The 14,210-nt window shown below is 54.6% G+C and overlaps 1 protein-coding gene across 1 annotated transcript; it reads left to right on the forward strand.

Annotated features, from left to right (window-relative positions):
* The first annotated feature begins 772 nt into the window (after positions 1-772).
* Positions 773-13,719, forward strand: PAQR5 (progestin and adipoQ receptor family member 5). The gene is made up of 9 exons (XM_065641804.1): positions 773-819; positions 2,922-2,974; positions 3,680-3,911; positions 4,224-4,351; positions 4,436-4,641; positions 5,383-5,509; positions 9,671-9,767; positions 10,268-10,409; positions 11,331-13,719. Exons 3-9 carry the CDS (start codon positions 3,861-3,863, stop codon positions 11,576-11,578), a joined length of 999 nt encoding a protein of 332 aa, XP_065497876.1. The 5' UTR covers positions 773-819; positions 2,922-2,974; positions 3,680-3,860; the 3' UTR covers positions 11,579-13,719.
* The last annotated feature ends 491 nt before the right edge of the window (positions 13,720-14,210 follow it).

The following is a 14,210-nucleotide window of genomic DNA, read 5'->3' on the forward strand; positions in this document are numbered from 1 at the left end:
ACTTACTAGCAGGAGCAACGCCCGTGCATTCCTCCCGGCAACCCGCCGTCCCGCCTGCCGCTCTGTTCAAACATTGTGAAACGCGGTACCAACGGCTGCCGTGAAAGCAGAGGCTGTATCTGGGGGAAAAGGGAAACGTGCGGGGTTTGGGGGTTCTGCAGCTGGTGCAGATGTGGGGAGAGCTGGCGGCCAAGGGGACCCCATGTCCCGGCCAGCAGTGACCCCCCCATCCAGCCGGGGATGATGCAAGAGCTCTCTCCAGTTTGGGAGCCCCCCCTTCTTCATCTGCGGCGGGGGGTAACTTTACGGGCTCCATGGAGACAGTTAAGCAAGTTTCGGGTGTTTTCCAGTGCTGCAGCGGAGGGCCCTGGGAGCTGAAGATGCACAGGGAGATCTGGGAGTTAATATTTTTTCCTGCCCTTATTCCGCTTCCTTGCAGCCCGGCTGAAGCTTAATCCCCAGCGTGATCTGAGAGTGTTTGGCCACAGTTATTTCCGGTCTTACTTTCTTGACTTTTTTTCCTGTTCCACTAAAAGACGAGCCAGAATTAATTTGCTCCTCAGCTGGGAAAGCAACCGGCGGGGTCTGACCTCGGCCGGCTCCTTCCCCCCCGCCCGGCCGTGCTGCGGGGAGCGGGGAGCCGGCGGCTAAGCCAGGCTTTGGCAGAGCGTCCTGCCCTTCCTGCCGGGCCGCCGGCTTTGGCAAACCCGCCCGGGCCATGTGGGCCGTGTTTGTACACAGATGAGTAACACGCTCGCCCGGGGCCAGCGCCGGCAATAACGCAGCATCCGACCCAGCCCTGCGCCCGGGAGCTGCGCTGTAAGTACCGGCCCCTCGGCTTCTTCGCCTGGGATTATTTCACCTTGTTGCTTTCTGCGCTGTCCTGGGGATGCTGAGGGTTTGCGTGGTGGGAGCTCGCCTGTGGGGAGGTTTTCAGACGTGCTGTGAAAAGATGAAGGTGTGACAGAGCTGCGCGCGATGAGGCCAGTAGTAAGTTGCTTTTCCCTGCCCTCCCACGGCACCCACAGCTCGTGGCTGTGCTGCTCGTTTGCAGAATTTATGGAAGTTTTGCTCAGCAGCGGTTTAGGAGCGGGACGGGGCGCTGGGACGTCCCCCCAGGAGGATGGGTGAAAGCGCTGGGTCTGGCAAAGAGCTCGAGCACGTGCCTGGAACGCCGCGGTTTTGGAAAGCCCTGGGCTCGTGTGTGTGCCCGGAGCTGGCTGCTCGTCCCGGCACATCCCAGCAGCAACAACCACCTCCAACGCCTCCGCTGTCCTGCTGGAAAAGGTCTCGGCGTGTCCCGGGCTGCCGAGCGCGCCGAGGAGCCCAGCTGCTGCTTTCACCATTCAACTCGTCTCTGTCCTTGCGCCGCCGTAAGAAAGTCATACAAGTTAATAATTAACAGCTAAAATATTTTTCCCTCCATTGAAGGACACGGGGGTTGTGGGGGGAGAGCTGTGCTGCGGGGAGCCCAGACACGGCAGAGGGACAGTGACAGGGTGACAGGGGACGTGTCAGGGCTCCTCTTGCCAGAGACAAACCGCAGGCTTTACGGGTGAGAGCTGGTGCCAGGCAGGAACCTTCCCTGGGTGAACGCGGCACAAACCAGGGGCTCCCGGGCTGGACCTGCACCCTGGGGTGCCCGACACCCCTCCACGGGGGGCTGAGGAGGAGGAGGAGGAAGAGCTGTGCTTGCAGCCAGCCAGGTGAGCCCGCAGCGCGAATAACCTGCTGCTTGTTTGCAGAAGTCAGGGCTGCCGTGTGCACCCAACCCTCGTCCCACGCCGCTCCCCGGCCGGGAAAAACGAGAGGAAAAGCCAGGACCGCGGGGTGTGCCGGCTGCTGCGCCCTGCAGCTCAGGGACTCATTTTGCTCTTCAGAACACAAGCTTTTGGTGAAGCCTGGGCCCGGATCTTCCCGCGCGGGTGCATGACGGGGACCAGCTCCTGCTCTGGGGATGCTTTGCCCGGTTGCACCCGAGCGCACCCAGCCCGGGGCTCCCGTCCAAGGGCTCTTTGCAAATCAGGACTCCCACAGCCCCCGCCTGCCTTTGTGAAGAGCCTGCGCCACGTCCTCGCCTTCGCCGCGATAAGAGACGTTATTTTTGTTCTGGCCCATCATCACCTTCATTTGTGTTTGTATCAGACGTGCGGCGGCGGTAGGAAAAGGCCGAGCTCTGTGCCAGGCTGCCCTTTATTTCTGGAGGATGAAAATAACCAACGGCAGCTCTCGTTCCTCGTTCCCTGCCGTGGTTCCTCACTCCCCGTTCCTCACTCCCTGCCCTCAGAGGGTTCAGGTCCCTTTTGCAGTGCAGGAATTCCCAGGGGATCCCGGCGGGCTGCAGGCTGCGTGTCCCTTCGAGGCAGCACACCTGTAGCACAGAGGCTGAGAAAAAGCTCCGGATCTAAGCCTGATCTTGAACTAAAGGCATTTCTAATTTTACTTTTTATGTCGGGTTTATTGCTCTCCTGCCTCGTTAATTTTTTCCCTCCTGTTAACCGCCTCCCAGCCCCCTCCCTCTCCGGGGCACTCCCTGCACAGGCGTTTGGCCCGGGCTGGTTTGCACCGTTTGCACCGGAGTTGCTCGGCTGCACGGGGAGGTAGAGTATGGCGGGAGGAAGAGCAGGGGAAGACGAAGGGTCACACCAGGGCCCGGGCAAGGGCAGCAAAGGGGTTTAATTTGGACCGGGGTGTCCCTGCAGCACTGGCAATGTGTGCTGACGGCTGGAGCTCGGTGCGTCCTGGTGTGAAGCTATGGCAGGGCTGAGGCGGCCGAAACGCCATCCCAGGAGCAGCTCTGGGGATGCTGAATCCACAACCTGGCCCTTGGGCTCCTTTCTCGCCCGGCTTCCGCCGGCCCAGGCGGTTCCTTGCAGGAGGATGCAGGAGATTATATTTTTTTTTTCGCCTTTATTTGACAGAGCGGAGGTGGAGGCGGAGGGGACAGGGGCAGCACTGCCGGAGCCATCAGTGGGTAAGAGATGGAGATGTGGGGGCTGCACCGTGGGGCTGGGGTGTTCGATGGGGAGCGGGGGGGGAAAAGCAGCCCGGACGCTGCCTGGGACCCTGTGTCCTCCCCGAGTCCCCGAGGGGACCTGCCTGCACCGCCAGCCGGCACCCAGGGCTTTCTGTGCGACCTCGAGGTGCTCTGGGGACGTGGGTGCTGTTCCCGCATCTCCTCTGTCTCTGTTGGGGTGATAACAGGGGGCTCAGTGCCTCTGGGTGGTGGGCACAGGGACATGCTGTCCTTCTTGTAGGATGAGAGGAAACGGCCTCAAGTTGCACCAGGGAGGTTGAGGTTGGATCTTGGAACAATTTCTTCCCCCAAGGGCTGTGGGGCATTGGAACAGGCTGCCCAGGGCAGTGCTGGAGTCACCATCCCTGGAGGGGCTGGACAGACGGACATGAGGTTCTCAGGACATGGGGCAGTGCCAGGGCTGGGTTATGGTTGGAATCCATGATCTTGAGGGGCTCTTCCAACCAAAATGATTCTGTGATTCTCCCCCTGCCCCTTTCGCGTAGAGGTGGTACAAGGGGACCCCAACATCCCTGCAGGGATGGATGCCGTCCCCCATCCCCATGCCATGGGAACCCCCCAGGAAGCGTTTGCCATGTGTGTGTTTGGGATCCCCCATGGGGACACTGTGCCACGTCCCCACAAATGCTCATCTCCCCCCAGGCCACCCGTCCTGACTGCAGGGAGCATCGATTCGGCTGCCACGGGGCAGCTGCATCCCTGTCCTGTCGCTTCCCCAGCCGGGGGTGAGATGTGGCCGGGGGGGGTGTGAGGCACCGCGGGGCTCGTCCCCAGGGCAGCTGAGCCGAAAACATCCCTTGGAGCCGGAGCCCCGACCCGCGCGATGCTGAGCCTCAAGTTACCCCGGCTGCTCAGCATCCACCAAGTGCCCAAGGTCAGAGAGGAGCTTCTCTTCCCTATGCCTGGGGCTCGGTGGGGCCTGGGGAGGTGACAAGTGGGAGCAGCGTGCTGGGGTGGCCTTGTGCCCCCAGGGGCAGTGATCAGCCCCTCCATGGGACCACCCCCACGGGGGGACACGGCTCTGTCCTCGCAGCAGGGTCCTGGGTCCTGAATCATGGGCACCCTCCTTTCAGCAACCTCCCTTCTCTGATTTGTCCTGCCTTCTCCTCCTATTTGTCGTCCCTTCTCCTCCAATTTGTTGTCCCTTCTCCTCCGACTGCCACCAGCACCCATCCTTGCCTTGCAGGGGTACCGGGAGCAGGGGATCCTCTTCGGGTATCGCCCCCCCCGAAGCTCGGCAGCAGATTGCCTCCTCAGCGTCTTCCAAATGACAAACGAAACCCTAAATATTTGGACACATTTTGTGCCCGCCTGGTAGGTACCGTGCTCCGGGTCTTCAGCATCCATGGTGGGACGGGGGCACCCAAGGGTGCGATGTTGACCGTCCCCCACCCACAGGTACTTCGTGTGGACGCTGGTGGGGCGGCTGCGGGGGCCGGGGGGCTGGGAGGACCCCCAGGCCCGGCCCCTCCTCGCCTACCTGCTGACCTGCTGCATCTACCCACTGGCCTCCAGCTGTGCCCACACCTTCAGCACCATGTCCACCCACGCCCGCCACCTCTGCTACTTCTTCGATTACGCGGCTCTCAGCATGTACAGCCTGGGTAAGGACGGGCAAGGGCTGGAGGTTTCATAGAATCACAGGATGGTTTGTGTTGTAGGGCCCTCCCCAGCTCCCCCAGTGCCCCCCTGCCATGAGCAGGGACATCTGCACCAGCTCAGGTTGCTCAGAGCCCCGTCCAGCCTGGCCTGGGATGTCTCCAGGGATGGTTCAGCCACCACCTCTCTGGGAACCTGGGCCAGGCTCTCACCACCCTCACTGTAAAAAATTCCTTCTTCATGTCCAGCCCGAATGGTTTTTTCCCCAGTTTCGTTGGGTGCTGGTCCCCAGCTCTTCCCTGGGTCTGCAGGAACTGCGGCACAGGGAGGTGTCAGGGATGGGGCTGAACCCCGGGCGCTCCGATGGCTCAGACCTGTGGGACGAGCAGAAACAGCAGCTGCTTGTGTGTTGTTCCTGCTCCTCTTCCTCCTCCTCCCTGCAGCCCCGCGCTTGGGAGGGACCGTGACCCACCTCTGACACCGCCGCAAATAATGTGGGGCTGGGTTTTGTACCTGGCAGCACTGGGACAGAGACCTGGCCGTGTGACATTCCTTGGTGTTTGTATAAATAGAAAAACACACTAAAGACCACTGCTGCCAGTGAAGTCGGTGGCACCTCTACCTTCATCCACACCCCCCTTTCCTCAGAGTCCCCAACGCCAGTTTGGGGGGTCACAGCTGTGCCCAGGAGGGTGCTGAGGGTCCCACAGGACCTGGCACTGACCGGGCACCTCCCGCGTCCCCAGGGTCCGCGCTGGCGTACTCGGCGTACATCTTCCCCGCCGAATGGGTCAACAGCGCCTTCCACCGCTGCTACGTCCCCATCGCCGTGTTCAACACCGTCTTCAGCACCAGCCTGTCCTGCTATTCCAGGTAAGCCGACGCTTTTTCTGCCGGCATTGCGTAATCATTAGTATTATTAATAAAGCTTTTCAACTACAGGCTGTTCTGTAACAACATGAGCCTTAAGCTCAGGAAGGGGAAGAAGAGGATGTTTGGTTTGGGAAACGCATTGCACGCTGGCCCTAGGAGGGTTTGATGATCAAAAACACAAAACAAATGAAGTAGCTTTAATTTTTGGAAGTTCAGAAGGTAATTCCTTATGGTGCATGCCTGGCAGGAAGGTACCCACCTCCAGCACCTCGTTTGGGCTGTTGTTTTTCTAATGTAACCTGCAAAAAGGGGTGGGCTCCAGTGCCCCCAACATTTCAGTGTGTTTGGGTTTAAACATGAGCCCGGTCCTGCCAAAGACGTGTCAGCCCGAGTGCTGCATGGCTGTTTATGTGTGTGTGTTTATATGTGTGTTTATGTGTGTGTGCAAGGGATTTGCAGAGGAGGAACCTCAACCTTCTCGCAGCTGATTGCATCACTTTTAAAGCACAAGCAGCGTTGCGTGCACAGTATTTTGTTCCTGGATGGCATTAGAAACTTGTTTGGAATAACTCAGATGTCTGAAAGACTCAGCTGATTCCCAGCAATACATGCTGTGCTAGATCTCTATCTGGATGGGGTTTTATTTAATTCCTGGTAGATACCTCCCTGAAGGCTGTGTTTGTAAAGCACTTGTGCCTGTCGTTGCGACAATACGCAGTTTGTTTTGCAAAAAGTACAATTCCTGTTTTCCCAAGCAATGCGAACCATTTGGCATTATTCCTTCCTTCTCTTTTGGGGTGTTTCTGTATTTTGGGGTGTTTCTGTATTTTGGGGTGTTTCTGTATTTTGGAGTGTCTTTGGCATGTGGTTGCTCTTTGGCATGTGGTGATTCGGACCTACCCCTGGTATTACTGAGCAGTACAGCAAAATCAAGGATCTCTCTTGGATCACTTTGTGGATGATGCCAGTTTGGGCTTAGTATTTTTTCCTGATATTCCTCATTTCTTCCTCTTTCTTTTTGTCTCTTTCCCCACCTCTTATTTTTGTCTTGTGCGTCTCTTTATTGTCTCATTAGATGGGTTTAGCAAATGAAGCTCACTGACCATGTGCTAACCCTAGTACTTGCCACTTGAAGATAACCCTTAGGAAATATCAACAACTTGAGATCAGTTCCAGATTAATTTGGATTGTTTAAAAAATAAATGGACCCGTAAATTCATTTGTCAGCATCTTCCACTACAAAACTGTAAGTACAGTTATGTCATAGAATCACAGAGTCACAGGATGGTTTGTGTTGCAGGGCCCTCCCCAGCCCCCCCAGTGCCCCCCCTGCCATGAGCAGGGACATCTGCACCAGCTCAGGGTGCTCAGAGCCCCGTCCAGCCTGGCCTGGGATGTCTCCAGGGATGGTTCAGCCACCACCTCTCTGGCCAACCTGGGCCAGGCTCTCACCACCCTCAGGGGCAACAATTTCTTCCTTCTTCCTCATGAATGAATGAGCCCCCGTAATTCCTCACCGCACCCTGCGCACGCTAGGTCACATCTGGGGACCGTGTCAGCCGTGGGGCTGCCGCATCCCCGTGTCCCTCTGCACATCCCACATGTGTCAGCATCGCAGCTGCATCTGCAACCTCCGTCTGTCCCCTGTCTGTGTGTCTGTCTGTCTCCTTTCTCTTCTCTTGCAGCTTGAGGCTGCAGAGGGTGCTTGGTTTTGTTCCCCCCTCTGCTTCAGTGCTTCCCTGGGTTGTGTAAGTGGCTTGTGCCGGGCTTAACCCCAGGGCGCCCGAGCCATGGCCAGCGGGTTGGGGACAGGGATGCGGTGGGTCTGGCTGTCCCCAAGATCCCCATGAGGCCACCAGCACCTGGGCCACCCCGGTCCCTCCCGCAGGGCAGTGTCGCCCTTCAGTGTCACCCTGGGCTGAGTCACACCAGCCAAAAGGTCCCTCCGCGGTGCAGGGGCGGCTGGACGGGAATTGTGCAGTGGGTGGTGATGCAGCGAGGCGGGCGCACTCGGGGGGCCCTGCCTGGGCACCCCCATTCCCCCCGGCTCGCAGAGGGCTCGGCGGCCGCACAGGAATGCTGTTGGGCTGCTCCAGCAACTGCACCCCGGGCAGGGCTGCTCCAGCAACCTGCGGCTGCCTCAGCGGCCGCCGTGGCACTGCCAGGGACTGGGGTCACTGGGGCAGAGAGAAGGAGGACGCCGGGCTGTTTCTGAGAGGTTCAGATGAGGGAAGGGCTCCAGACCCCGGCTGAGCTCCTGCACCGCAGCCAAATGCAGCTCAGCGTCTTGCATGCACCTCGTGAAGGTGGACAGGAGCACAGGTTAAGGCGGAGGAGGATGAGCAGGAGTGATGAAGGCAGGGACTTGTCCTGGGGCATCTGGAGAAAGGCATTTACTGAGCTGCTGCATGGAATTGCATCAACTTCTCAGTAAAATGTTCCAATCCTTGACGGCTGGTTGGTGAGTCAACAGTAACAATTTTTGGTTGGTTGGTTTTTGCATCCTGTGCCTTGGGAACATTGAATTGCCAAACTGGGAAACGTGCAGATGCACTGAAATAAGTGGTTTTATCCTTTATATGACACCAAATACCCCTGTCGCTCTGAAATAGCGTCTGACTGCATCCCCCTGCCCTGATGCAGGAGGAGCAGCAGCACGAAAGGTTCTTTCATGCTTGAGGATTCAACATCTCCCTGCAGACACCCCCATGAAAGCAGAAAAAAAACCTGGATGGGATTTTCACGGGCAGAACAGAGTATGCCTGTTGGGTACAAGGCCGAAGGAGTGGGAAGGTGCATGGGAAGGGTGAGTGCAGCAGGATGGGAGTACAACACCAGCAAGTGAAACCCTGGTAGGAAAATACAGCAGGAATCCTGCAGAAATACAGGAGAAAATAGAGCAGGAGGCATCTCAGCATCATCATGATCTCTTCTGAGCAAACCACAAGCGTCAAACCAAGGAGGAGCGAGACAAAAGCCCTTCTGCAGTTAGTGGGTCTTGAGCATGAGTTGAATTGTTGGGGTTTCAGCCCATATTTGGGGTCATAGCGATAGAGCCCTTCTGCTTTGCAGGCGGGTGTGTTGGAGATCTGCTCAAGTTACTCTCTCTGTTTCCACATTGGGCTAAAAACCTATAAAAGCTGGTGTTTCCCTGGCCCAGTCTGCTGGGGGCTGCACCAGCAAGTGCTGCTGGGCTTCCTCGAGCTGCCCTGGGCTTCCCCTCCCCAGTTTCCTTTGAGTTGCGTCCCCTGCGTGGCAGGAGCAGGCTTGGCTTTATAATGTTTTATAAATACATCCTATATTTCAGCAGTGCTATTTCCTGGGGAACAAAATTCACAATACTACTCCCCACACAAACATGGGCTTTCCTCTTCATATATAGTGTGATTATAACCAATAGGCTGCTTCTTCCATTATAAAGGTGATGTCATTAAAAAGTAACTTGTTAAATGAATTTACTTTGTGTTTCGGTAACTCTCTCCCTGCATTCTCTGAAATGACAATTGCGAAGTCTTGGCAGGATGTAAAAAAGACGGATGCTGTGACATTTCATGCATTTCTGACATAAGTTGCAATACAGCTTAATTAACAATCAGTGCTAATGGCAGCCTGAGTGCTGCATTACCCCCAAAGCCTCCCAGCCCAAGGCAGATGTGTTCTCCTTGATTGCTGTGCCCAGAAAGCTTGATTCAAAACAAGAGAGTGAAAACTCAGTTAAAAAACAACTGCAGGGGCAGCAGCTGTTTAAAGACCAGCCCTGTTCCTGCCTGCTGACGGATAATGGTTAACGAGCAAGGGTGAATGAAGCAAAGTCAGCCAGGACCGTGTAAAAAATGTTGTTTGCAGAGATGCACCTGCAAGAGCCAGAGTGTGTAAGAGGGGAGGGTAGCCCCGAAATCCTTCCTGCCCCAGCTCAGGGTTCAGCCAGGGAAGGTTTAGCCACGTAAGCTGAGGGTAGTCGCAGTTTTAATGTAATCAGCAGACAAAAACCATGCTGAATTCACAATAATCCATGGGAGCATGTATGTATAGTCTGTATATTGCAGTCTGCAGTCCATATACTGCAATCCCCAGTTGCCACCAAACAAACAACGGACTCCAGCGTTAACCTAATCTGACATTCGGCTCATCTGCCATGCAAAATACTTTGTTTTCCTCGAGGTTTCTGGAGGTGGAGCGGCCCGGGCTCAGCAAGGCGTCGCGCACCCTGGCCTTCGCCTACCCGTACCTCTTCGACAGCATCCCTCTCTTCTACAGGGTATGTACAGCACCGAGACATCCGCTTGCTGCGGGGCTGGAAACATCAGCTGCTTCATCTTAGCCTGAAAATATTTGGGAAAATATGCCAGCCTTTTTTTTTTTTTTTTTTTTCACAAAGGAAAACAAACTCCAGCAGGAAAAGAGATTTGGTTATTTTTTCCTGCACCTATTGATTGGTAGATTCCTTCCACTTCAAAGCACCACGCTCAACCTTTGCTCGTGCTGGAAAGTCACTGCCTTTGAAAGCTGCGAGTTTTCCAGTCCCTAAACTGGAGCGGGGTGGGAGTTTTGCTGCTCTAAGGATGGGAAATGCAGGACTGGGATTTGCAAACTACGGAGGCGACAGCTCTTGTATCGGGCCCTGGGTCCTGCAGCGTGTGTTCGGGTGATGGGCAGACAGAGATGATGCGGGTTGAAGGAACTGTGCTGCCGCCTTTAAAATTGTGTTTTTTTCCCTGTTTCCTTCGCTGGTACCCCTGTGTGGACACGGCTCTGCAGCTGTACCTGTGCGCGGCGCAGAGCTGCACAGACGCTGCCATCCTGCTCCACTACAAACACACCGCCCTAGCCTTCCTCACCTGCTTCATCTTCGCCAGCCACCTGCCAGAGCGCCTCGCGCCAGGACACTTCGACTACATTGGTAAGGGCCAACAGGCACAGCTGGCATTGTTTCCTCAGCATTTTCAGGAAGAAAAGGCATAAATGCACGAGTGACTCCCAAAGGTTAGAATATATTCCTTGCTGGAAATTCCAAATGTTGTTTTACATACAGGAGACCGCAGTCCTGCCAGGTAAAGCAGGAACAGCTCCAGAATTGTGCTGGTTCTAAAACGTTTCATGATTGTAAAGCACAAGTGTGATGGGAGCGGCTGAGGGAGCTGGGGGTTCAGCTGAGAACAGGAGCTGAGGGGAGACCTTCTGATCTCTGACCTGCCTGAAAGGAGCTTGGAGCCGGGGGGGTCGGGCTCTGCTCCCCAGGAACAAGCGCCAGGACCAGAGGAAACGGCCTCGAGTTGTGCCAGGGGAGGTTGAGGTTGGATCTTGGAACAATTTCTTCCCCCAAGGGCTGTGGGGCATTGGAACAGGCTGCCCAGGGCAGTGCTGGAGTCACCATCCCTGGAGGGGTTGGACAGACGGACATGAGGTTCTCAGGACATGGGGCAGTGCCAGGGGTGGAGGTATGGTTGGACTCCGTGATCTTGAGGGGCTTTTCCAACCAAAATGACTCTGTGATTCTAAGGAGCTAGTTTCTCATGCAAACCCCCTCCCCTGTGGCACAGCGGAGTGTCACAGTGCCATGTCAGGGCTCTGCAGGAGACGGGATGGCAGCCCCGGCCACAGTGGGGTTCTGTCTGTTCCGCCGGCACGTTCCGTGTGCCAGGACGGCAGCACAGAGCTGCACGTCCCATTGCATTTTGGAAAGGAAGATCTCTGCACTCTGGGGGCACAGCGATAAAAGCCACAGAAATTAGTGGAATAAATATTTAAAGGCAACGGATGCAGGGTGGGAGATCTGCTGAGCCGTGGGGTTTCTCGGTGAGTGCTTCTGCCTTTCTCACAGGGCACAGCCACCAAGTTTTCCATGTCTGCGGGATCGTCGGCACACACTTCCAGCTGGAGGCCATCCTGACGGACATGGCGGAGCGGCAGGGCCGGCTCCTGCCCCCCTCGCCGCTGCCCTCGGCCCTGCAGACGCTGGGCTCCATGGGCATCTGCGCGGCCGTCAGCCTGGCCGTCATCGGGCGCTGCTCCCTGGCCCTGCGCTTCCTGACCGAGCCCCTGCCCAGAGAAAAGCCACACAGCCATTAGGCTTTGGCTCCAGAGAATATTTGTGCTGCTCCACAAGAGACACCCGAAACATTGAGGGTATGGTATGAATGAGGAGGAGTTTATTTGCCTACGCTCTCTGAGAAAACGTTATTTGAAATTTTTCTCAAGAGCGAAACACATTGCACTGGATTTTGTACATATCGCTTTAAAGCTGGGAGCCGATTATGAAATGCTTTTAATCAAGTTGCTGTTCAACACAAGAAATATTTAAAATAATCAACTTTTTTTCTGTAAAAGGGAGATAAGTGCCAATACTTTCCAAAGCACTTGGCATTCATCGGGTCTGCCTTGCGGAGCAATCAAGGTGGCAAGTGAACGTGGATGACGCTGGTGACACGCATGTCCTTGTCATCAGTTTGGACTGACAGCCAAGACTCCCTGGCGAAGGCAGGAGCGAGGGCTCTCCCAGGGGCTCCCTAACTAAGGTTTTCACCTTGAAAGTGCCATTAGTTAGGGGATTAAAACCTCAAATAATTGTGCAACGCAGCCTTACGCTAAACCCAAGTGCCTGACAGGGGTGGGACTGAGAGACACCAGTTCGCCTGCATTTTACATTCTGCTATTTTTAATCGTTACCCAGAAAGAGTTATTCCAGAAGAACTCTCCACGGGACGTTCTTCCAAAATATCTTCTTTTTGGGTCCAACTGCAGTGTGTAGGTAAGTCCTGGGAAATAAATTCCCAGGGGAGAGCTGAGTTCCCGCCTGCGCAGGCGATGCGTTTGCCGGTGGGACGGGAGTCACTGACCTCCCTCCTGCACCGTCACCTCCATCCCCTGCTCCCACCTCGGCTCCTTCTCAGACCTCATCAAACACCAACAAAGGACAAAACACCCGCACCCGTGAGATGACGACGAGGATTTCCTCACAAGCACGCTTAGTGCCGAGTGCTTAACGCGGGTGTGAAGCTGCCTGTGGGCAGCCGGGCTGCTTGGAAAAGGCGTTTAACACCTTAACCAGGGTGACGGCTGAGAAATTCCCGGCTGTCACATCGAGGTGTCCTCTCCCGGGGGTTTCTGGAGGCAGGACACGGGCTGGGACGGATGGCGGAGCCATCACCTCTGAACCTCTCACGATTCTGCTCCCACCCGCAGAGAAGAATGTTTTTCTTTTCAGGAGTGAGCAGGATGGGGGTGTCTGGGGGGAATAAAACATCAGCTGAGCAAGAAGTGGGAGTCTGTAGAGAGGTGAGCGCTGTCGGGTGAAAGGTGGGATTTAGAGCAGCTGAGCTGGTAACGCATGCGGGGCCAAAACTGTGTGATTTGAAAGCATTTCCAGAGCTAGACCTGGCTCACCCAGCAACAGCCCTGAGCTCCGGCTCCTGCTCCGTTTCCTCTGCTGCTGCATCTGGATTTCACAACGAGCCGCAGGGGGAGCTCGGCCGGGGGCTCCAGCGATGGAACCGGCGCCTTGGATTTACCCAATACCCGTGGGAGGTACAGCAAAGATTCAATACGATCAAGCTTCTTGATAATCATACGGGTGTGTCATTTGTTTGGTGTCTAATTACCTCTAGAAAGGTATAATTGATGCACTTTTGAGTGACAATACAACAGCTCGTTAAGTATCTTCTGGGACAAATAAGTCTCTTGAAAAATAGCTTTCTTTTGAAAGATGACCAAGATTTATATTAATATTTATAAGCGGTGGAACATAACTGTTTATCCAACAGGTTTGTTTCATTAAAAGAGAAAACTAATATAACTATCACACTGATATATGCTAACCTGATTTGTATAGTTTCTGTGAAAATTAATCACTTCAGAGATAATTGCTGATAATTGCAAAGCTTATTTACCTTGCGTACTCAAGCGGCTGGGAAGGAATCTGGCTCGGCGTGTAAGACGTGATTTAAGAGTCTGTAAAATTTACATGAATCATTACAACTTTTTCCTTGGTTGTTTAACTTTGGAATTTGAGAATTCCTCTCATCCTCTTCAGGTGACATCATTTATAGGAAAACTACATTAAAAATATAACGCCATATTACACATTATTACCATAATCCCTCTGGATCCTGCAGCGCTTTTCACAACCCCTTGTCTGGCACCTGCTTTACGTACTGAACGAGTCAACGTTTGAAGCAGCACAGGTCAGCCAGATTCCTCCTTCCGTTGGAGACAGGCCTTCAAAAAGCTACTCAATGTACTAGATTTTATTTACATACAGAAATAAAGCTCTGTGTCGAATCGTTACAAGTAATACAGGAGATTTACTTGCTGGAACATGTTTCGTTGTGTGTCTGCGCCCAGTCCAGAGCAAATCACAAACAAAACCATCAACTTTATGACCAAATCCCAGAGAATATCACTCGTCTGCTCTCCTTTACTTTTTTTGTTAAACAAACTTTCCTCCTGTGAGGAGGAAGAAAAAAATACAAAGAAATCCCAACAAGCCAGGACACTGGCTTCTTCTGATAGCGGTCACACTGAAAGGAGAAAGACCGCTTGTTGGGATTTCTTTGTATTTTTTTTTCCCCATGAGGGGGTAAACTTACTTGGTTCAGTTAATTTGCACTAAAACTGAGAACTGACTGAAGTCGGTGGTTTAAGCGACACTGAGCTCACCGTCTGGAGGCCTTTGGAGCTGCTCCCCAGGGTTAAACACAAGTTA

Source organism: Caloenas nicobarica, chromosome 10, assembly GCF_036013445.1.
Source record: "Caloenas nicobarica isolate bCalNic1 chromosome 10, bCalNic1.hap1, whole genome shotgun sequence".
Classification (NCBI taxonomy): Eukaryota; Metazoa; Chordata; class Aves; order Columbiformes; family Columbidae; genus Caloenas; species Caloenas nicobarica.

What these genes read in the sequence shown, in the direction of transcription:
- PAQR5 (XM_065641804.1), top strand. Translation starts at nt 3,861, where the DNA reads ATGCTGAGCCTCAAGTTACCCCGGCTGCTCAGCATCCACCAAGTGCCC. An exon ending in TCTCAGCATGTACAGCCTGG is followed by an intron (nt 4,642 to 5,382) that starts GTAAGGACGGGC and finishes CCGCGTCCCCAG; the next exon opens with GGTCCGCGCTGGCGTACTCG. An exon ending in GCATCCCTCTCTTCTACAGG is followed by an intron (nt 9,768 to 10,267) that starts GTATGTACAGCA and finishes ACGGCTCTGCAG; the next exon opens with CTGTACCTGTGCGCGGCGCA.